This window comes from Hylobates moloch, unplaced genomic scaffold (genome assembly GCF_009828535.3).
Source record: "Hylobates moloch isolate HMO894 unplaced genomic scaffold, HMol_V3 SCAFFOLD_6, whole genome shotgun sequence".
NCBI lineage: Eukaryota > Metazoa > Chordata > Mammalia > Primates > Hylobatidae > Hylobates > Hylobates moloch.
Genome location: NW_026652281.1, coordinates 73,882,849 through 73,906,279, shown reverse-complemented (window position 1 = coordinate 73,906,279; position 23,431 = coordinate 73,882,849). Strand labels below are relative to the sequence as shown.

The 23,431-nt window shown below is 47.8% G+C and overlaps 1 protein-coding gene and 1 pseudogene across 5 annotated transcripts in view; one reads left to right on the top strand and one right to left on the bottom strand.

Moving 5' to 3' along the window:
* EEF2K (eukaryotic elongation factor 2 kinase) overlaps positions 1–23,431 on the bottom strand; it is an 84,151-nt gene that overhangs the window by 34,977 nt on the left and 25,743 nt on the right. For 4 of the 5 annotated variants that reach the window (XM_058440814.1, XM_032157094.2, XM_032157097.2 and 1 more), the window contains 4 exons: positions 8,668–8,768; positions 5,062–5,122; positions 3,200–3,237; positions 2,568–2,739 (listed from right to left, as the gene is read on the bottom strand). In XM_058440814.1, the coding sequence (XP_058296797.1) occupies positions 2,568–2,739; positions 3,200–3,237; positions 5,062–5,122; positions 8,668–8,768 (372 nt within the window). Of the gene's footprint in view, positions 1–2,567; positions 2,740–3,199; positions 3,238–4,360; positions 4,470–5,061; positions 5,123–8,667; positions 8,769–23,431 lie in introns of those variants that run through there. The other variant, XM_032157098.2, reaches the window with a different exon arrangement.
* LOC116470280 (small ribosomal subunit protein eS8-like) lies at positions 13,890–18,149 on the top strand (annotated as a pseudogene).

The following is a 23,431-nucleotide window of genomic DNA, read 5'->3' as shown; positions in this document are numbered from 1 at the left end:
GACGGGAGTTTCACCATGTTGGTCAAGCTGGTCTCAAACTCCTGACCTCAGGTGATCCGCCCACCTCAGCCTCCCAAAGTGCTGGGATTACAGGCGTGAGCCACTGCACCTGGCCTACCACATTATTATTTACTGGACACCTAGGTGCTAGGAGACAGCAGAGAACAAGATAAAATAAAATCTCTGCCTTTAGGGGAGAGAAGCACCTAAAATATTAACTAAATGAATGACACACTAACTGCTCCAAAGAACAGAAAAAAAAAGCTAGAATGATGTGGCAGAGGTGACTGGGGTAGAGGGACCGCTTTTTAGGGGTGGTCTGAGATGGGCTGGCTGAGGAGGTGACACAGGATCTGAGACCTGAATTACAAGAAGGAGCTAGCCACGCAAGCACCACGGTGACACAAGATGCCAGCCAAGCCCACAGCCAGGGCCACGGTTTTGGGACAGCAACAAGCTTGTGGAGGAAGAGAAAGGAGGCCAGGCCGGAGGGCCGCAAAGTGCAGAGGAAGCCACAGCCCCCCAGGGTGGGGACTGTGGCTTCTTGCGCCTGCCCCAAGTATGCTTCATCAAGGACTCTGCAAACAGCAGGTGCTCAATAAATTCTGCACACCCAGGAGACTGTGCCTTGTATGTAGTAGATGCTCAAGCTGTGGAAGATCTGAGCTGTGGGCTCACGCAGGGCAGAGGCATGGATCCTTCCTCAAATGCCAAAAGGCAACAGGGAATTCTGCTTGGCCTCAGTCACTCATCACCCTAGGGGCTCAAATGAAGGTGCCAACCTAGCAGGGGGTTGAAAAGCCTGCATTTGAGCCCTGGCTCCAGCTCTGCCTGGTTGGGCAAGTCATTTAGCCTCTTTGAGCCCAGGGTTCCCCAAAGAGCAGACATAGTATCCACTCTGATATGGTTTGGCTGTGTCCTCACTCAAAGCTCATCTTGAATTGTAGCTCCCATAATTCCCACGCGTTGTGGGAGGGACCTGGTAGGAGATAATTGAATCATGGGGGTGGTTTCCCCCATACTGTTCTCATGACAGTGAATAAGTCTCACAAGATCTAATGGTTTTATAAGGGGAAACCTCTTTTGCTTGGTCCTCAATCTCTCTTGTCTGCCACCAGGTAAGATGTGCCTTTTGCCTTCCGCCATGATTGTGAAGCCTCCCCAGCCACGTGGAACTATCTGTCCATTAAACCTCTTTTTCTTTTATAAATTACCCAGTCCTGAGTATGTCTTTATCAGCAGTGTGAAAACGGACTAATATACATTCCCAGCTCTTTCTTCTGCTTTTTCTTGGGAATCTCACCTTTTCCAGTCTCAGTCCCTGTGGTCTGGGTGGAACACCTACATTCCTAGCTCTAAGGACAGGCGCATGGCTAGGGTGTGCCCAATCTGCATATTCCCACCCCTTGGCCACTGTGATTGGCTCGGCAATAGGGATCTGACTTAATCAGAGCCAATGAAACCCAGCTCTGGGACTTTTATTGGAACTTCTGGAGAAATAGGTTTTGTCATTCCAACAAGAACTTGGGCCTGCTGGGGGCCAGAGTGCTACCACTAGTGCAGAGGCTACCTGAGAAAGATGCCAACCCAGAAGAACACCCAGGCCAGAGATGGAGGAAGATTCTGACAACCTCAGTTTAATCCTGAATCCAGCTGTGCCTGTGGCCAGCATTATTTTTCAGTTACATAAGGCAATGAATTCCCTTTTTGGATTAAGCAGATTGAGTGGGTTTCTGTCATTTGCAAACAAAAATCCTGACTAATAGATCCCATCTGTAACTGAGGATAAAAACATTCCAACCTCAGAGCTGTTTTTAGGAATAAATGACTCTGGAATAGGTGCAATGGCTCACGCCTGTAATCCCAGCCCTTTGGGAGGCCGAGGTGGACGGATTGCTTGAGGCCAGGAGTTTGAGACCAGCCTGGGCAACATGGCAAAACCCTTTCTCTACGGAAAAGACAAAAATTAGCTAGGCATGGTGGCATACCCCTGTAGTCCCAGCTACTCAGGAGGCCGAGCTGGGCGGATTGTTTAAGCCCAGGAGGTTGAGGCTGCAGTGAGCTGTAATCATGCCACTGCACTCTGGCCTGGGCAACCAAGAAAGATCCTGTCTCAAAAAAAATAAAATAAAATAAATGACTTGGTTCATCATGCTCAGTAAACAGTGGTTGTTATTAGCTACTATTAAGAAGGTGAAAGAGTCCGGGTATGGTGGCTCACACCTGTAATCCCAGCACTTTGGGAGGCCAAGTCAGGCAGATCACTTGAGGTCAGGAGTTCGAGACCAGCCTGGCCAACATGGTGAAACCCCATCTCTGCTAAAAATACAAAAATTAGCCAGGAGTGGTGGTAGGCACCTGTAATCCCAGCTACTGGGGTGGCTGAGGCAGGAGAATCACTTGAATCTGGGAGACGGAGGTTGCAGTGAGCCAAGATCATGCCACTGCACTCCAGCCTTGGTGGTAGGTGACACAAGGTGAAAGAGGGATTCACCATGGCCCTTTTTCCCAGACACTGTGCCCAGCTGCCCTGGCATGGAAAGGGGGCAGGTAGTGGGGCCACGCACCTGCTTGGGGGGCTTGTGCCGATTATATTCCTCCCCCCAGAGCTTGGCCTCCATCTGTAGACGCACGTCCTCAAAGTACACATCCCGGTCTACGGGCTCAATGTAGCGCTTCGCCACGTAGTTGGAGGCTCCCTTCCACTGCTGGGCGTGCAGGAAGTTGGAGAGCTTCTTCCTGTGGAGAGAGGCAGCAGGGGGCCTACCTGGGTACTCTGGGGTTCACCAGGGACACAGCCCTGGTCCTCAGGACAGCAAGAGCCTGTCTGACCTGGATGGGTGGCTGGCAGCAGGAAAAAAAATGTAGGAGGTAGGAAGGACATCCCCACCCCTCTGCATCCTTCAAAGAGCTGGGACAGGGGGATTAAAGTTCACCGTTAAAGGTCTCCTATCCCATTTCCCTTGACCTCCCAACACCAGGGCAGAGGTGAGTGGGGTGTTCCCTGTTCTTCCTGAGCCCATCGTCACAGCCAGGCCCAACGTGTGGCCCAAGGGAGACCAGATGGACGGGAACCTGGGCTACAAGAAGGCAGAGGCCCCTGGCTCCATTCCTTGGCTGAAAATGTCCCAATGCCTCAGCTCTTAGGAGCCTGGGGGGACTCTGGGCAGGGCCCCAAGAGCCAGGCTGAGTCACTTACGTCCGGAAGCACTCCCTCATTGCTCCTCGGCCGAAGGGCTGAAAGACACCACACAGAGTGTTATCAGTCCCCATGCCCCACCAAAAAGGGACCCTAAGACAGGAGGTGCTCCCCTTGCATGCCACCCATCAAATGGGTGCCCTTGGCCTCATCTCAATCCTGAAATCCCCGGGGATCTCCCTTCTATGTCACAGCACCAAAGCCATAGAGGCCTTCCAACCCAGAGGCTGCCAGGATAACAAGGACCCCCCATTCCTCCACCCTAGCTGAGGGGAAGAACCCACAGGGGCAGGATGATGGGGGAGGGACAGTGCATCTCAGAGGACGTTTTCACAGCCCTGACTGTAAGAGAAAAAAAGTGGAGACAACCTATGTGTCCAACAACAAGATACTGGAAAAATCAACCAGGTGTATTCCTTCAATGAAATACCATGCAGCGATGGTAATCAATGCAAAATGTTGACCAAAAGAACACCTGCAGCGCCAGGAGCAGCGGCTTATGCCTGTAATCCCAGAATTTTGGGAGGCTGAGGCAGGAGGATCGCTTCAGGCCAAGAGATCAAGACCAGCCTGGGCAACATAGCAAGACCTCCCTCTCTAAAAAAATTTTAAGGTTGGGCACAGTGGCTCATGCCTGTAATCCCAGCACTTTGGGAGGCCAAGGTGGGCGGATCACCTGATGTTGGGAGTTCAAGACCAGCGTGACCAATATGGAGAAACCCTTTCTCTACTAAAAATAGAAAAGTTAGCCGGGCGTGGTGGTGCATGCTTGTAATCCTAGCTACTCGAGAGGCTGAGGCAGGAGAATTGCTTGAACCCAGGAGGCAGAGGTTGTGGTGAGCCAAGATCGCACCATTGCACTCCAGCCTGGGCAACAAGAGCAAAACTCTATCTCCAAAAAAAATTTGAAAAAATTGACTGGGTGTGATGGGGCATGCCTGTAGTCCAAGCTACTCGGGAGGCTGAGGTGGGAGAATTGCTTGAGCCCAGGAGTTCAGGGCTGCAGTGAGGCAAGATCATGTACCCCTACACCCCAGCCTGGGCAGCAGAGCAAGACCCTGTCTCTAAAAAAGAATACCTGTTGTATGTCCCCCCACTTATATGAAGCAAAAAAAATAGGCAAAAGTAGTCTAGGGTGATAGAATTCAGAGGGGTGCTTACCCTGTGGGTATGGGAGGAGTGACTGAAAGGGGCTTGGGCAGGCTGGTTGCCTTCTGTTTGTGGATACGGGCCGCTGGTAAGGCAGTATGCTCATTTTGTGACAACTCAGCAAGCTGTACACTTTTCTGTGTATATTGTATATTACACTAAAACAAAGTTTCACAAAGCAATCCTAACCTCAATATGCAGGAAATACTCTATTTTCTAGTCTTTTTTTTTTTTTTCTTCAAAAGGCTGGTTGTATTTTTAGTAGAGACAGGTGTGGTGGCTCATGTCTATAATCCCGGCACTCTGAGAGGCCGAGGCAGGAGGATCATTTGAGCCCAGGAGTTTGAGACCAGCCTGGGCAACATAGTGGAACTCAAGTCTCTATAAAAAATAAAAAAATTAGCCAGGTGTAGTGGTGTGTACTTGTGGTCCCGGCTGCTTGTGAGGCTAAGGTGGGAGGATGGCTTGAGCCCAGGAGGTCAAGGCTACAGTGAGCTGTGATCATGCCACTGCACTCCTGGGCAATAGAGCGAGACCCTGTCTCAAAAAAAAAAAAAAAATGCTGGCTGCAACCAATAAACAGTAACAAAGAATCCCCCGAAGTTACAAAAATTAAATAAAGTGGGAGTGGGAGAGAAGGGCGCACAGACAAAAGTCAGCTGCAGAAAGTCTTTGCTTAGCCCTGTCCCCACGGGGCTCAATGCCCTGCTCACCTGAGACGCCATCTTGATCAGAACTTCATCATCCAGCCATTCCCCGGTGACAGCGTTGTACCTGCAGAGACCCATCCACCACAGGGCACAGCGTCCATCACATGGTCCTGTTCCTCACTGGCTAAAGGCCAAAGACCCTTCTGGGCTCCCCACTGACCTCAGAACCAACCCACTCTCCACCTTGGCCCATAGCCCAGCCAACCTCCTGGGTTGGGTTGGAGACACTGTCCCTCCCTCCCAAGTCCCAACACACTGGTCTCAATCCTTTCCTCAAACCCACTGTTCCCTCTCTACCATGTCCCCCATTTCCATATCCCCAGCACTCATTGCTGTGCTTTTTACTGGCTTGTTCTCCATCTGGGGCCCCCACTGGACTGTAACCCCACAAAAGCAGACCCATGTCTGTCTTAGTCATCCAGTTCCCGGTGTGTGTGGATGCTTAATAAATACACATGGCCAGGCGCAGTGGCTCACGCCTATAATCCCAGCACTTTGGGAGGCTGGGGCACGCGGATCACGAGATCAGGAGTTCGAGACCTGCCTGACCAACATGGTGAAACTGTGTCTCTACTAAAAATACAAAAATTAGCAGAGTGTGGTGGCACATGCCTGTAATCCTAGCTTGTAATCCTGAGGCAGGAGAATCGCTTGAACCCGGGAGGCAGAGGTTGCAGTGAGCCAAGATCGCACCATTACACTCCAGCCTGGGCGACAGAGCGAGACTCCATCTCAAAAAATAAAAAATAAAAATAAAAATAAATACATACATAAAATAAATATACAAGGTGGATGAATGACTGAATAAATAATATCCTGATCATAACTGGTCTCCGTAACAAACGGCATAGCCCAGGGAGGGGAGGTGGTGGTGGTGCCCTCAATCTTGCCAGGCAGCTGGGCACATCTCCCGAGAAGTAACAGCCACACACAGTGGTGGGTAAGGGTCCCGTCTCTGAGTCTAGACAGGAGAAGGGCTGCCGGTGTATGGGTAGAAAGGAGTGATCTCTTTCCTCCCCATCATAAGGGTCACGGACAACAGCCCAATTTTATGTGATGTGGAAGCCTTCAGAATGAAGACTCAAAGATACAGAAGAACCAATCCGATTTTATGCTGAGGTTCAGTGAAGCAGGGATGGCGTGGAGCATGTGACTGGGCAAAAAGGGATGAGCTAATGGTAAACAGACTGAGTGGGCCAGCAAGGCCTGTTCTGATTCTTCCTGGCCACTCTGTTATAGCATTTCCTTCTCTTGTGTGTGGGGTAGGACCCCTTTGGAATGAGGGTCTCATTCCATAATTTATTTATGGCCAGCTATTGCACAGAAAGTTCTTGTAAGGTTAGATAATTTTTTTTTTTTTTTTTTTTTTTTCCACAGAATCTCCCCGTCACCCAGGCTGGAGTGCAGTGGAGCAATCTTGGCTCACTACAACCTCTGCTTCTTGGGTTCAAGTGATTCTCCTGCTTCAGCCTTCCGAGTAGCTGGGATTACAGGTGTGCCTGCCATATTGGCCAGGCTGGTCTCGAACTCCTGATCTCGTGATCCGCCTGCCTCAGCCTCCCAAAGTGCTGGGATTACAGGCGTGAGCCATCGCACCCGGCCAATTCTAGTTTCTATGGCTTGCTTAAGGGGACAGCGAGAGGTGAGAGACAGGAGGGCAGGAGAAGGTCAGAGAGAGGTTATTTCTGAAGCCTTCACTTTGGGGTATCATTTTCTGAGCCCCAGTACCAGGTTGTGTGATGGTAAATATATATTTTGTTTTAGATTCCATTTCCTGGCATGCAACTCTGAAAGTCCTTGGAATCTCCAAAGTGACTTTTTTTTTTTTTGAGACTGAGTCTCGCTCTGTCACCCAGGCTGGAGTGTAGTGGCACAATCTCAGCTCACTGCAACCTCTGTCTCCCAGGGTTCAAGCAAGTCTCCTGCCTCAGCCTCCTGAGTAGCTGGGATTACAGTCACCCACCACCACGCCTGGCTAAATTTTTAGAAGAGACAGGGTTTCACCATGTTGGTCAGGATGGTCTCAAACTCCTGACCTCTAGTGATCCACTCACCTCAGCCTCCCAAAGTGCTGGGATTACAGGCACGAGCCACCATGCCCAGTCTTCTTCTGTACCCTTTGTAACATCCTTTATAATAAACCAGTAAATATGAGTAAGTGTTTCCCTGAGTTCCGTGAGCTGCTCCAGCAAGTTAATCAAACCCAAGGAGGGGTTCATGGGAACCCTGATTTATAGCTGGTCAGAAGCACAGGTGAAACGACTTGGGGCTTGCTATCAGTAGTGAAAGTCGGGGACGGTCTTGGAGGACTGAGCCTTCAACCTGTGGGATCTGATGCTATCTCCAGGTAGATGGTGTCAGAATTGAATTGAATCATAGGATACCCAATTCAAAACTCCTCTAATTCCTTCAATTAGAGGAACAGAATTAGAGGCACATCTGCTGGTGTCCACTGCAGATTTCATTACTTGCTTGTGGGCGGGGAGAAACCTTCACACCTTTTGAGCTCACAGAAGCATTCTGTGTTGTAAGGGTACAGTAGGTGAAATTAAGTTTGTTTTTGCCACAGATAGGTGCATACCTAAGGCAGAGAGAGCTTGGAGAGGGTTCGGGGAACATTTCCATCTCTCCTTTCCCTGAGTAAATCAGCCCCTGGGCCTGGCCAGGCCTCACACAAGTTTGCCTGGTAGAAATCTCCTCAGCTCAATGGATCCCTAAAGTTTGAAACCTCCCTCGGGGCTGAGGTGTTCTTAACTCTAGTTGGAGGTTTCCCTTGGCGCACCTCTTAGCCGGGGCAGACTCCAGAACACCCCACCCTCGGTGAGAACAGGTTTCCCAGAGCCTCATGCCTCCACCAGGAAAAACAAGCAGAGGCCTGGCAGGTTAACCTCCCCTAGGCTCAGAGGGAGGAAAGCTCTCCAGAGCTGCACAGTTGGCACCGGCCCAGGGCAAGTATAGTTGATGCTTGAATGACATAGGTTTGAAGTGCGTGGGTCTACTTATAAATGGACTTTCTTCAATCAATATATTGGAAAATGTTTTAGAGATTTGCAACAATTTTATTTTATTTTTGATATGGAGTGTTACTCTGACGCCCAGGTTGGAGTGCAGCAGTGCTATATCAGCTCACTGCAACCTCCACTTCCTGGGTTCAAGCGATTCTCCTGCCTCAGCCTCCTGAGTAGCTGGGATTATAGGTGCCAGCCACCACGCTTGGCTATGGCTAACTTTTGTATTTTTAGTAGAGATGGGGTTTCACCATGTTGGCCAGGCTGGCCTTGAACTCCTGACCTCAAGTGATCTGCCCATCTCAGCCTCCCAAAGTGCTGGGATTACAGGTGAGAGCCACCTCACCCGGCCAGAGATCTGCAACAATTTAAAAAAACTAGCTCAGTCTAGCCTGTCTAATAGGTACCTTGTGAGAACCACGAGAAGGATTCAGGGAGGTAATGCACCGGGCCTTAAGCATGCACTAGGACTCCAACATTAGCTGCTGTTATGATTACTCCCTTCCCCTGACCCCCAAGAGTACTTAGGCCTCACTGATTGGGAGCAGAAGCTGGACGTATAGCCCCTAGGACTCCTCGAGACCCCACACAAGCTGCTGACCTGTGTCGAGTAGCACGTTCGGTGGCAATATCTTCCAGGTGGAACTCAGCCCAGGGGTCAGGCATGTGCTTGGCCTTCTGGATTGCATGCTTCCAGGCTTCCTGTGGAAAGCAAAGCGGAAGGTAGGAACATCAGGCCCAGGTCACGGGCTTTGGGGACAACACGGACTCCTCCCACCCTGTTATTTCCTCTGGAGAGGCAGACAGTATCAGGACAGAGAGAGACTCCTGTCTAGTAGCCTTTCAGGAACACAGTCCCCAAAAGAACCTATCTGCACTCACAGGCACAGCCTCCCTGTGGGCAGAAATGGCACATCTTAACTACACAACACTTGGATCAAAGAGTTGAGAATGAAAATAGGATATCATTCCCCCATTCAGGTTGGCTAACATTTCGTTATATATATATATTATATAGGATATATATATATACACACACAATACATATATAGAAACAGAGTATAACGTGTATATATATAAAAACAGAGTCTCACTCTGTCACCCAGGCTGGAGTGCGGTGACGTGATCTTGGCTCGCTGCAACCTCCACCTCCTGGGTTCAAGCAATTCTCATGCCTCAGCCTCCCAAGTAGCTGGGATTATAGGCGCCCGCCACCACGCACGGCTACTTTTTGCATTTTTTGATAGAAACAAGGTTTCACCACATTGGCCTGGCTGGTCTCGAACTCCTGACCTCAAGTGATCCACCCGCCTCGGCCTCCCAAAGTGCTGAAATTACAGGCGTGAGCCACTGTGCCCGGCCTCTTTTTTTTTTTTTTTTTTTTGAGACAGGGTCTTACTTTGTCGCCGAGGCTGGAGTGCAGTGGTCCAATCTCGGCTCACTGCAACCTCTGCCTCCTGGATTCAAGCGATTCTCCCAACTAAGCCTTGTAAGTAGCTGGCTATACACCACTATACTTGGCTAATTTTTGTACTTTTTAGTAGAGACAGAGTTTCATCATGTTGGCCAGACTGGTGTCAAACTCCTGACCTCAAGTGATCCACCAGCCTTGGCCTCCCAAAGTGCTGGGATTACAGCAGGTTGGCAATTATTTTAATGAGATGAAACATTTTAGCAAGTGCTGGCCCGGATATCAGGGAACGGGTATCCTCACACACCATCAGGGGTATAAAACTTTTCTAGGCTGGGCTGGGTGCAGTGGCTCGTGCCTGTAATCCCAGCATTTTAGGAGGCCAAGGCAAGGGGCTCACCTGAGGTCAAGAGTTTGAGACCAGTGTGGCCAACATGGTGAAACCCTGTGTCTACTAAAAATACAAAAATTAGCTGGGCGTGGTGGCACACGCTTGTAATCCCAGCTACTCGGGAGGCTGAGGGAGGAGAATCGCTTGAACCCAGGAGGCGGAGGTTGTAGTGAGCTGAGATTGTGCCACTGCACTCCAGCCTGAGTGACAGAGGGAGGACCCTGTCTCAGAAAAAAAAAAAAAAAGGCTGCATCTCTGGTGGAAATTCTTGACCCTACCAGACCCAATGACCTCTTTTTATAATAAATATTGTATAACACCCCATTTTACTGCCCTATATGAAATTCATAGATAACATAAATTTCTAAGCTCAGAGCTAGAACCATGCCAAAGATATGTTGTCTTTTTTATTTTTAATTTTTTTTCAACAGACAGGGTCTCACCCTGTCCCCAGGCTGGAGTGCAGTGGCATGATCACGGCTCAGGTGATCCTCTCACCTCAGCCTCCCGAGTAGCTAGGACCCCAGGCTGAGCCACCATACCTGGTTAATTTTTTAATTTTCTGTAGGGATAGGGTCTCACCATATTGCCCAGGCTGGTCTTGAACTTCAAGCGATCCTCCCACCTCAGCCTCCCAAAGGATATGCCACCTTTACACATAACATAGCATTTAACTCTGGCCTCAGATAATTATGAAACGATTCCCATGAGCTGTTCCAAGGTCTTCTGGGATGCAGGAAAATTCATTGTGCAAAACAGCCCTGTTTCAGGGTTGCTGGCATTCCCGGCCTTCCCTAACTCTATGCCAGCAGTGCCCATCACCCCATCATTATGATGACCCAAAAGAACTCCCAAATCTATCAAAACCTATTGAGAGTGGCCGGGCATGGTGGCTCATGCCTGTAATCCCAGCACTTTGGGAGGCCGAGGCAGATGGATCATCCAAGGTCAGGAGTTCGAGACCAGCCTGGCCAACATGGTGAAACCCCGTCTCTACTTTAAAAAAAAAAAAAAAAAGCCGGGTGCCTACCTGTAATCCCAGCTACTCGGGAGGCTGAGGCAGGAGAATCACTTGAACCGGGAGGTGGAGGTTGCAGTGAATGGAGATAAGGCCACTGCACTCCAGCCTGGGTGACAGAGCGAGACTCTGTACCCAAAAAAAAAGAGTCCAGCTTCCCAAGGACTCAGCCCAAACAGGGCTTCACCTCATCCCCAGCACTGGGTCCTGCTCAAAATAGAAGCAGCTCAGGCAGTGGAGCTAGGCCTTCCAATACACACACACAGAGCCCAGGCCTCTCACTCTCTCTAGGGCTTTCTTTTGTTTTTGGGTTTTTGTTTTGTTTTGTTTTTTAAATAGGAACAAGGTCTCTCTCTGTTTTCCAGGCTACGTGGCAGTAGTGTGATCATAGCTCTCTGCAACCTCAAAACTCCTGGGCTCAAGCGATCTTCCTGCCTCAGCCTCCTGAGTAGCTGGGACTACACTTGTGTGTCACCATGCCCAGCTAATTTTTTTATTTTTATTTTTATTTTGCAGAGATAGGGTTGCACTATGTTTGTTGCCCAGATTGGTCTCGAACTCCTGGCCTCAAGTGATCCTCCTGCCTCAACCTCCCAAGGCACTAGGATTACAGACATGAGCTGCTGTGCCTAGCCTGCTGGGGCTTTTTTACTGTTGCAGAATTAAAAAAAATAAAGCCTGTAATTCTTTTCTTCTATTTTGGTAGCTAATTTAGACTTAATTTAAAAGTTGGAAAATACAGAAGACAAAGAAAAGTAAAATCCACCATATACCATCCACTGGAACAATGCCGTAGACTAATTTTTTCCAGATCTTCTATATGCTTTTTTTTTTTTTTTTTTTTGAGACAGTCTCCCTCTGTCACCCAGGCTAGGGTGCAGTGGGGTGATCTCAGCTCACTGCAACCTCCTGGGTTCAAGCAATTTTCCTGCCTCAGCCTCCTGAGTAGCTGGGATTACAGGCGTGAGCCACCGTGCCTGGCTAATTTTTGTATTTTTAGTAGAGACAGGGTTTCACCATGTTGGCCAGGCTAGTCTCGAACTCCTGACCTCAGGTGATCCACCCGCCTTGGCCTCCCAAAGTGCTGGGATTACAGGCGTGAGCCAGCTTGCCCGACCTACATGCATTTTTTAATAAGGTTGGTATCATACTGTAAAATATAATTTACCTCCTTACAGGAGAGTGGGTCAATGGGATTTTGTGCTTTATTTAGTGATCTCGATTTTTTTTTTCTGATTCCAAAGTATGATCCACATCACATAAAAACTGCAAGCACTATAGAATTCTGAATTAGAAAGTGGAAGTCCTCCCTAATCCACTTCTTCTGAAAACCACAGCTGACAGTTGATGTAGACATTCTGCAAAATTTTTTCCTATGCCTCTGTGAACACAAACACATAATTAAGAGCAGTTTAGGCTGGGCACAGTGACTCACACCTGTAATCCCAGCACTTTGGGAGGCCGAGGCAGGCAGATCACGAGGTCAGGAGTTTGACACCAGCCTGGCCAACATGGTAAAACCTTGTCACTACTAAAAATACAAAACTTAGCCGGGCATGGTGGCATGAGCCTGTAATCCCAGCTACTTGGGAGGCTGAGGCAGGAGAATCGCTTGAACCCAGGTGGCAGAGGTTGCAGTGAGGCAAGAGAGTGCAACTACACTCCAGCCTGGGCGACACAGTGAGACTCGAGCTCAAAAAATAAAAAATAAAAAGAAAGAGCAATGGGACCACACCACATGTTCTGTTGTGCATCTGACTTTTCTTAATGCAAGATCTTGGACATCTTTCCATGTCATATGTGCAAACTGGCTGGGTGACCTCCTTTCATTTCCAAAACTACCAGATATACAATTGTATAAATGTACCTTAAGGTATTTGTCTAACCTCCGATTGAATAATGTTTGGATTCTCTCCAACATTTCCTAGTACAAACAGTGCTGAAGTGAACATCTTCCTATCCAAATCTCTGTGCGCTTGTGCAAGATCTCAGTAGTACATATTTTTTGGGAAATGTAACTGCTGGATCACATTTAAAATCTAGAAATGACTGAGTTCTCCGCCAAAAAATTTATCCCAAGTTATACTCCAAGAAGCAGTAAATAAATCACTAAAATTCTTTTGGCACAGACAGTACATCAGATAACTATAAAATTTATAAGTTATTTGCATCCTGCTTTAATAGTTGCATAATAATCTACTGCATAACTTTTTTGTTACTGACTTAATTATTCACCTGTTGCTCTCCACTGTTAGACTTCAAGCTTGTCACTGATTGTTCCCTGTTGTAAATAACTCCACAGCAGACATGTGTACGTCTAAAACATTTTTCTGAATTTCGGTCTCTGTACTTTTTTTTTTTTTTTTTTGAGATGGAGTCTGGCTCTGTAACCAGGCTGGAGTGAAGTGGCGTGATCTCGGCTCACTGCAATCTCTGCCTCCTGGGTTCAAGCGATTCTCCTGCCTCAGCCTCCTGAGTAGCTGAGACTACAGGCACGTGCCACCACGCCCAGCTAATTATTGTATTTTTAGTAGAGACAGGGTTTCACCATTTTGGCCAGGATGGTCTCGATCTCTTGACCTTGTGATCCGCCTGCCTCGGCCTCCCAAAGTGCTGGGATTACAGGCATGAGCCATCGCGCCGGGCCCCTGTACTTTTTTTCTTAAAGAGACAGGGTCTTGCTCTGTCATTCAGGCTGGAATACAGTGGCGTGATCATAGCTCACCGCAGCCTCAAACTCCTGGGTTCAAGTGATCCTCCTGCTTCAGCTTCCCGAATAGCTGGGATGACAGGCGCTTGCCACCACGCCTGGCTAATTTTTTAAATTTCCGTACAGACCGGATCTCGATATGTTGCCCAGGCTGTTCTCAAACTTCTGGGCTCAAGTGATCCTCCTGCCTTGTCCTTCCAAAGCGGTGGGATTACAGGCATGAGCCACCACGCCCAGCCCAATCCCCGTACCTTAAAGCACCACAATCTCAGCTCATATTCCGGCTGCTACAAATGGCAGGGACAGCCTTCGACCTCCACCTGTCAGGAGAGCCTGCAGGGTTGAGAACTCAGCAGGCCACCCTTCCAAGCGTGTCTGTACAGGTGCCCTGTTCTCTGTCTGCGACACACAGTTCTCTGACAGTGCCTCTCTCAAACGACTCCGCCACTCCCTAAGCTACTAACAGGGACCGTCCCCATTCAATGAAGATTAGCAACAGAAATTACCTCCTGGCTGGATGCCGTGGCACCAACCACAAAACAGGTAGGAAAGTACTGCAGAAATAGAGGGTGTGGTATTTCATAGGATAAAAATTACCTTTTTTTCCAAACCCAGAACAGAGTCATGCCAGACCTTATTGGCAATGGGTGGGATTAATACAACTGACTTTTTTTTTTTTTAATAAGCACAGTATAAAAAGTCCTGTACTAGGCCGGGCGCGGTGGCTCACGCTTGTAATCCCAGCACTTTGGGAGGCCGAGGCGGGTGGATCACGAGGTCAGGAAATCGAGACCACGGTGAAACCCCGTCTCTACTAAAAATACAAAAAAATTAGCCGGGCGTGGTGGCGGGCGCCTGTAGTCCCAGCTACTCGGAGAAGCTGAGGCAGGAGAATGGCGTGAACCCGGGAGGCGGAGCTTGCAGTGAGCCGAGATTGCGCCACTGCACTCCAGCCTGGGCGACAGAGCGAGACTCCGTCTCAAAAAAAAAAAAAAAAAAAAAAAAAAAAGGTCCTGTACTAACATTCATGCCCCTGACTCTGGTTCCAGCTCACCACTGACTGGCTGTGGGAACCTCCATTTCCTTGTTTACAAACAAGGATGAAGAAGGTTTTGGCTGCTGGTGGTCCACTTTTTTGTGGCCCCTGCAACCAGGGTAGACACACTTCCAACAAAAACAGTGACTCACTGGGGTAGCAGTGCTTACTTATTATGGGTGACTCCTGCCCGAGCTAGAAATCACCAGTGATATGTTACCATCAGAAGGGGAATGGAAGCAGGTACTGCCATCTTTGAGAGCCACCTAGCAGTGGCTATGAACCTTCTTCTGCACCGACTTCTGACCCAGCCATTCCTATCACCTACCCAGGCATGTCCAGGTAAGCTGGTCCAAGGATGATCAGTGCTTTTTTTTCTTTCTTTTTTTTTTTTTTTTTTGAGACCAGGTATTACTCTGTTGCCTAGGCTGAAGTGCAGTGGTGGGATCATAGCTCACTGAAGCCTCCAACTCCTGGGCTCAACGAATCTTCTCAACTCAGCCTCCCAGGTAGCTGGAACTATGGGTGCTCACCATCATGCCCAGCTAATTAAAAAAATTGTGTGTGTGTAGAGATGACAGTCTCTCTATGTTGTCCCGGGTGGTCTTAAACTCTAGCCTCAAGGTCAGCACTTATAATGCCATAATGATCAGGCAGTACAAACAAACTGCCCATCTGTAGGGGGATGATCACATACGCTTGGTATACTCAAAATAAGATGCTAGCATGGGTGATTTTTTTTTCCCCCGGGCGGGGAGCGGGGGATGTGGTCTCGCTCTGTCGTCCAGGCTGGAGTGCAGTGGCGCCATCTCTGCTCACTGCAACCTCCGTCACCTGGGTTCAAGCAATTCTGTCTCAGCTGCCTGAGTAGCTGGGATTACAGGTGCGTGCCGCCACACCTGGCTAATTTTTTTATTTTTAGTAGAGATCGGGTTTCACCATATTGGTCAGGCTGGTCTTGAACTCCTGGCCTCAAGTGATCCACTCGCCTTGGCCTCCCAAAGTGCTGAGATTACAGGCGTGAGCCACCGCACCCAGCATGGGCAATTTCTAAGACCTATTGTTTAGGGGGAAAAACAGCAAGTTGCAGAACAATACAAACACTATGTTACCACTTACTGGTGGAGGAAACTCACAAATCAATACCATGGATTTTCTAAGGATGTGTGTGTCTGTAGACATATACACAAATGTATATTTATATGCAAATACATAAAAAGAGGTCTGAAAAGTAATTTATATGAAACTAATGTAATTCTCATCTCTGGGAATAGAAAGGGATAAGAAGTTGCTCAAGGAGACCTCAGTTTATCTATGTTGTTTGCATTCTTTTTACAATGAGAATGTATTTAGGTAATGCATGTGTAAATCAAAGTTAAGAAACAAAAATCACTGGGTTAGACGATTTTTTTTCTTTTTTTTTTTTTTTTTTTTTGAGACAGGGTTTCACTGTCGCCCAGCCTGCAGTGCAGTAATGCAATCATGGCTCACTGAAACCTCAACCTCCACCTCAACCTCCCGGGTAGCTGGGCCTACGGGCACATGCCACCAAGCCTGGCTAATTTTTTGTGTTTTTGTAGAGACAGGGTTTCACCATGTTGCCCAGGCTGGTCTCAAATTCCTGGGCTCAAGTGATCCACCTGTCTTGGCCTCCCAAAGTGCTGGGATTACAGACATACGCCACTGCGCCTGGCCAGGTTAGATGATTCTTAAGGCCGTGCCAGCTCTAATATCCTCTATTTCTAAGGATTCTGGAACTCAGTTGTTGAGTAGGTTAATTAATCTTACATAGAACAGAGGGCTATGGGCTGGGTGTGGTGGCTTATGCCTGTAATCCTAGCACTTTGGGAGGCCAACGCAGGCGGAGCACTTGAGGCCAGGAGTTTGAGACCAGTCTGGTGAACATGGTGAAACCCCTCTCTACAAAAAATACAAAAATTAGCTGGGCGTGGTGGCGTGTGCCTGTGCTCCCAGCTACTCAGGAGGCTGAGGCATGAGAATCGCTTGAACCCAGGAGATGGAGGTTGCAATGAGCTGAGATTGCACCACTGCACTCTACAGCCTGAGTGACAGAGCAAGACTCTGTCTCAAAAAAAAAAAAAAAAAAGAGAGATCTGTGGATATTTCATAAAAAAAGGAAAATATAATTCTGGCTACAGAATAGAAATGCTGTGGTTCTTCAAAGTCTGAGAGTACAAAATAAAAATAAATAATAGTGAAATAATAATAATTATATACCAGGAAAGGGAGATGGAAATAATAATAATGATTACTGTAGTAATAATAATTTACTTCATCGAGTATGCCAGGAGTGAGGGTGGAGTGCCGGCAATGTGTTCGCAAATGTTTTGGCACGTGGGATGTTATCACTGTTGTTGCCAATTTTATATTACTTTTATTATTGCCATTATCACAGTAATCAAGGCCTCTGGATCTTACTTGAGGACACATCCAGTGATTCGCCCAGGCCTTTATCACCTGTTACAGTCACTTCATGAATGTTATAAAATCATTTTTTTCCCCATCATCACTTCTGCAGACTTTATGAAATACAGCTCAGAAGTCTAGGCAACATGGCGAAACCCTGCCTCTACTACAAATACAAAAAATTAGCCAGGCGTGGTGCCATGCGCCTGTAGTAATAGCTACTCAGGAGGCTGAGGTGGAAGGATCACCTGAACCTGGGAAGTCAAGGAAAAAAAAAAAAAGAGATACAACTCAGAGACAGCCCAACTACTCTCCCCTCCTGGAGAGCAGTAATGGGCTTAACCAAACTCAACGGCTCAAATAAAAGAAGCAGGAAGAGCTCTTTCCAGCCAGCACCGAGCGATGGGCATCTCGAGACAACTGGCACAAGCGCCGCAAAACCGGGGGCAAGAGAAAGCCCTACCACAAGAAGCGGAAATATGAGTTGGGGCGTCCAGCTGCCAACACCAAGATTGGCCCCCGCCGCATCCACACAGTTCGTGTGCGGGGAGGTAACAAGAAATACCATGCCCTGAGGTTGGACGTAGGGAATTTCTCCTGGGGCTCAGGGTGTTGTACTCGTAAAACAAGGATCATCAATGTTGTCTACAATGCATCTAATAATGAGCTGGTTCGTACCAAGACCCTGGTGAAGAATTGCATCGTACTCATCGACAGCACACCGTACCGACAGTGGTACGAGTCCCACTATGCGCTGCCCCTGGGCCGCAAGAAGGGAGCCAAGCTGACTCCTGAGGAAGAAGAGATTTTAAACAAAAAATGATCTAAAAAAATTCAGAAGAAATATGATGAAAGGAAAAAGAATGCCAAAATCAGCAGTCTCCTGGAGGAGCAGTTCCAGCAGGGCAAGCTTCTTGCGTGCATCGCTTCAAGGCCAGGACAGTGTGGCCGAGCAGATGGCTATGTGCTAGAGGGCAAAGAGTTGGAGTTCTATCTTAGGAAAATCAAGGCCCGGAAAGGCAAATAAATCCTTGTTTTGTCTTCACCCATGTAATAAAGGTGTTTATAGTTTTGTTCCCACAAAAAAAAAAAAAAAAAAAAAAAAAAAAGCATGAAGAAGTGGGGAAACACAGCGAGGCTGTGGAAGGGGAAGAGCCCAGCAGTGGTGTGTGGAGGCCACAATCTATGCCACATGCACTTAGAGGTTTGGTACAATTATCAGTGGAACCCGGCATGGAATACAGCAGCAAAAAACTGGAAACCAGGCACAGTGGTCATGCCTGTGATCCCAGCAATTTGGGAGGCCAAGGCAGGAGGATCACTTGACACTTGGAGTTCCAGAGCAGCCTGGGCAGCATAGCAAGACCCCATTTCTAAAAAAAAAAAAAAAGAAATACAAAAATTAGCCAGGCGTGATGGCGCATGCCTTTAGTCCCAACTACCTGGGGAGCTGGGGTGGGAGGATCACTTGAGCTCAGGAGGTCGAGGCTACAGTGACCCATGATTGTGCCACTGCACTCCAGCCTGGGCAACAGCATGAGACCCTATCTCTTAAAAAACAAACTACGCCTGTAGTCCCAACACTTTGGGAGGCTGAGGCAGGCAGATCACCTGAGGTCAGGAGTTCGAGACCAGCCTGACCAACATGGAGAAACCCCATCTCCACTAAAAAATGCAAAATTAGTCAGGTGTGGTGGCACATGCCTATAATCCCAGCTACTCAGGAGGCTGAAGCAGGAGAATCACTTGAACCCGAGAGGCAGAGGTTGCAGTGAGCTGAGATCGTGCCATTGCACTCCAGCCTGGGCAACAAGAGCGAAACTCCATCTCAAAAACAAACAAACGTGGAAACTGCCTAAGTATCCCACAAGAGGCAATGCTTACAGAAACTGTGGTGTAGCCATACAATGGGCTGACAGAGCCATCAAGACACTAGATCCATATTTACTGATCTGAAAAGACATGATGATTTATTGCTTGCCGAAGAAAAACTGGTTACTGAAGACATGTATAGCATGATTCCACAGTAGCAACAAAAAGTCCATGTTTGTGTATATTTAAAGTGAAATACAGTAAAGTCTGAACTATACACTAAGATCTTAATAGCAAAATATCTGGACTTTCTTTTTTTCTTTTTTTTTTTGGGACAGTCTTGCTCTGTCTCCCAGGCTGGAGTGCAGTGGTGCAATCTCAGCACACTGCAATCTCTGCCTCTCAGGTTTAAACAATTCTTGCGCCTCAGCCTCCCCAGTAACTGGGACTACAGGTGTGCGCCCCCATGCCCGGCTAATTTTTTGTATTTTCAGTAGAGATGGGGTTTCACCATGTTGCCTGTAATCAGCTACTCAGGAGGCTGAGGCAAGAGAATCACTTGAACCTGGGAGGCGGAGGTTGCAGTGAGCCGAGATGGGGCAACAGAGTGAAACTGTCCCCCCCCAAAAAAAAAAAAAAAAAAGCAACAAAAAAATTTATGCTTAGTGAAAGAAGCCAGACATAAAAGGCCACATGTTGTATGATTCTATTTATGTAAAACGTCCAGAAAAGGCAAGTCCAGAGAGGCAGAAAGTGGACTGGTGGTTGCCTGGGGCTGGGTGGGATGTGGGTATTAAAGCATGATGGCTAAGAGGTATAGAATTTAGTTTCTGGGTAAAATGTTCTAAAAGTGGTTGTGGTGATGGATGCATAATTTTTTTATGAATATACTCAAAGGCTTTGAATAGTACATTTTAAATGGGTAAACTGTATGGCATGTGAATTATATTTCCAAAAACTGCTAAATTTTTTTTTTTTTTTTTTTGAGACAGTCTTGCTCTGTTGCCCAGGCTGCAGTTGCAGTGGTGCAATCTTGGCTCACTGCAACCTCCGCCTCCCGGGTTCAAGTGATTCCCCTGCCTCAGCCTCCTGAGTAGCTGGGACTACAGTCGCACACCACCACGCCCAGATAATTTTTGTATTTTTAGTAGAGATGGAATTTCACCATATTGGTCAGGCTGGTCTCGAACTCCTGACCTCAGGTTATCCGCCAGCCTCGGCCTCCCAAGGCAATCATTATTCTTTGATCATGCTGTCAGAGCCACCCTCAGTGGGTTACAAGTATGAGTGTAATCACCAAAGTTGACCAAATAAGGGCATGGGAAGCAGGTGTACCCACCCATCATGGGGGGCACACACGATGGTGTAACCTCTTTGAGGAGCTACTGACAACACCTATCCCAGTTTAAAAAGACACAAACATTTTGCCTAGCCAGTTCACCTCTGGGGGGTCCTCTGGTGGGCACGCCCATTCATGGGTGCAAAGACACACACACAAGGAAGTGCTGTTTGTGGCAGGACAAGACTGGAAATAACCTACATACCCTACAAGGAGGAGCTGGCTACATTTATTATGGCGCTTCCAACAATGAAATGATATTCAGCCATTAAATAACCAACAACAGGCTGGGTGTGGTGGTACATGCCTGTGGTCCCAGCTACTTGGGAGGCTGAGGTGGGAGAATCACTTGAGCCCACAATTTCAATGCAGTGAGCTATGATCACACCACTGCACTTCTTCCTGGGCAACCCTATCTCAAAAGAAATTTTTTTAAATAAGGTGATCTATGTGTATCGATGTGGAATGATCTCTGAGATATTCTCAGATCAGGAAAATTTTTTTTGCAGGGGGGCAGGGGAGAGGGTCTCGCTCTGTTGCCCAGGCTGATGGGCAGTGGTGCAATCTCTCACTGCAGCCTCCGCCTCCCGGGTTCAAGTGATTCTCCTGCCTCAGCCTCTGGAGTAGCTGGGATTATAGGCGCCCGCCTCCACACCCGGCTAATTTGTGTGTGTGTGTGTGTGTGTGTGTGTGTGTATTTTTAGTAGAGACGGGGTTTCATCATGTTGGCCAGGGTGGTCTCGAACTCCTGACCTCAAGTGATCTACCTGCCTCGGCTTCCCAAAGTGCTGGGATTACAGACGTGAGCCAGTGCACCTGGCTGAAAATAATATTTAAAAATAAAATTTCCCACCTTAATAAGAAATTAAAAACATGTATTTGCTCCCTATGCTTATTCTAGAAAATGTAGAAACGACAGAGAAGGAGAAAAGGAACACAGTCCCTCCTAATCCAATCCAAAGACAATCCCTGCTGCCCTGGTGATGTGCTTCCCCTCAGGCCTTGGCTGTGTGTGTACGTGCGAGTTTCACAGAGCTATAATCATGCTGTATTCTTTTTAGATTTAACTCTGGAGCAGAGGCACTTTCCCACGTTATCATAAACTCTATAAACATCTTTGGATGACTGCCTGATATTCTATGGAGAGGGCGGCCCCCTAAATGGTTCTGCCATGTCTCCAGGGGAGCTTGGGCAGAAGGCTGGGCTTGACAGTGATAGAATCTGACCTTTCACAATCCACACCCAGTACCTGCTGGGTGTGTTCCTTGGAGGGAGGCCAGCGGGCCATTTTGGTTAAACAATCCAGGTTGCCAGGTCACAGTAAGTTAAAAAAAAAACAAAACACTTAGGTTTATGGGATGCTGAGGGAACAAGAGTTGGAAAACTGAGCTGTTCTCTCCCTCTGAAGCCACCCCTGGCAACACCAACCCAACAGAGCCTGCTTTCGATAACCTAGAAAGTGAGCAATGAAGTGCCAACTCCCGTCCACACACAGTCAAACATTTTACCAAGTCCTACTATGCAGGACCAAGGGAATGGAGGTCGCATCAGACACAACCCTACTCTTGCAGTCAGGCGCTGACTCAAAAAAAGAATGACAATGGAGAATGACTCACACACATAAAGGTCTGCTAAGAGCCTCACGGAAGGCAGAGGAGAAAGCCTGGAAAGGTTGTCTTCAATCTGGGCTCTGGGCCAGGCTCAGTCGCTTATGCCTGTAATCCCAACACTTTGGGAAGCTGAGGCAGGAGGATCGCTTGAGGCCAGGAGTTCAAGACCAGCCTGGGCAACGTAATGAGACCCCATCGTTCCAAAAAAAATTAAAAAGTTGGCCAGGTGTGGTGGTGCACGCCTGTGGTCTCAGCTACTCAGGAGGCTGAGGTGGGAGGATCGCTGAAGCCCAGGAGTTAGAGGCTGCAGTGAGTTATGATCGTACCACTGTACTCCAGCCTGGGCAACACAGCAAGACCTTGTCTCTAAAATTAAAAAAATAAAAATAAAAACTGGGTTCTGAAGGAGGCAGAACTGTAATTTTGATAGACCAGGACATCAGTTGAAAGAAATTTTATTAGGCAGAAGTGTGAAAAAGGGAAGCCCATTCCAGGAGCTTCCAGATGTGTGTGAATGGAGAGGATGAACAGAGCCTAGAAAGGTCCTGGAGTGGAGGGACCTAGAAGACACTCCCATCCTGGTGATGAGGCTTTTTTTTTTTTTTTAATACAGTTTCTCTCTTGTTGCCCAGGCTGGAGTGCTGTGGTGCGATCTTGGCTCACTGCAACCTCAACCTCCCAGGTTCAAGTGATTCTCCTGGCTTAGCCTCCCGAGTAGCTGGGAATATAGGCATGTGCCACCACGCCTGGCTAATTTTTGTATTTTTAGTACAGACAGGGTGTCACCATGTTGGTCAGGCTGGTCTCAAACTCCTGACCTCATGACCTACCTGCCCCAGCCTCCCAAAGTGCTGGGATTACAGATGTGAGCCATCACGCCCGGCCAGAAGTGATGAGTTTTGAGGAGGGGGTATTTATCAATGTATTTGAGGAAGAGGAAGTTACCTGGTTATTTTACTTTATTTTTCTTAACAACATCTTTTTCTCCACATAAGTGATACATATGTGTAACTTTAAAAGTTTAAAATGTTTAAAAAACATACAAAGCCCCCCCTTAATGGTACCTCTCCCCTAGAGAGAACTGCCACTAACTTCTGGGTGCAAACTTCCCCTTCAAAAAGTTTTTGCTATGCAGATTCCAATATATGTGTATATACATTTTTAATAAAAATAGGATCAGGTCGGACGTGGTGGCTCACGCCTGTAATCCCAGCACTTTGGGAGGTCGAGGTGGGTGGATCACAAGGTCAGGAGTTCAAGACCAGCCTGGCCAACATGGTGAAACCCCCGTCTCTACTAAATATACAAATAAATAAATAAATAATTAGCCAGGCGTGGTAGCAGGTGGCTGTAATCCCAGCTACTCGGGAGGCTGAGGCAGGAGAATTGCTTCAACCTGGGAGGCGGAGGTTGCAGTGAGCCGAGATTGCACCACTGCACTCCAGCCTGGGCGACGGAGCAAGACTCCGTCTCAGAAAAAAAAAAAAAAAAAGGATCATACTATATTTCAACTTGCTTTTTTACTTAACTACATATATAAAAATGCTAACATTTTTTGACTTTATTATGGACTAGGCCTGTGCCAAGGGCTTTTTATAGATTTGCACACAC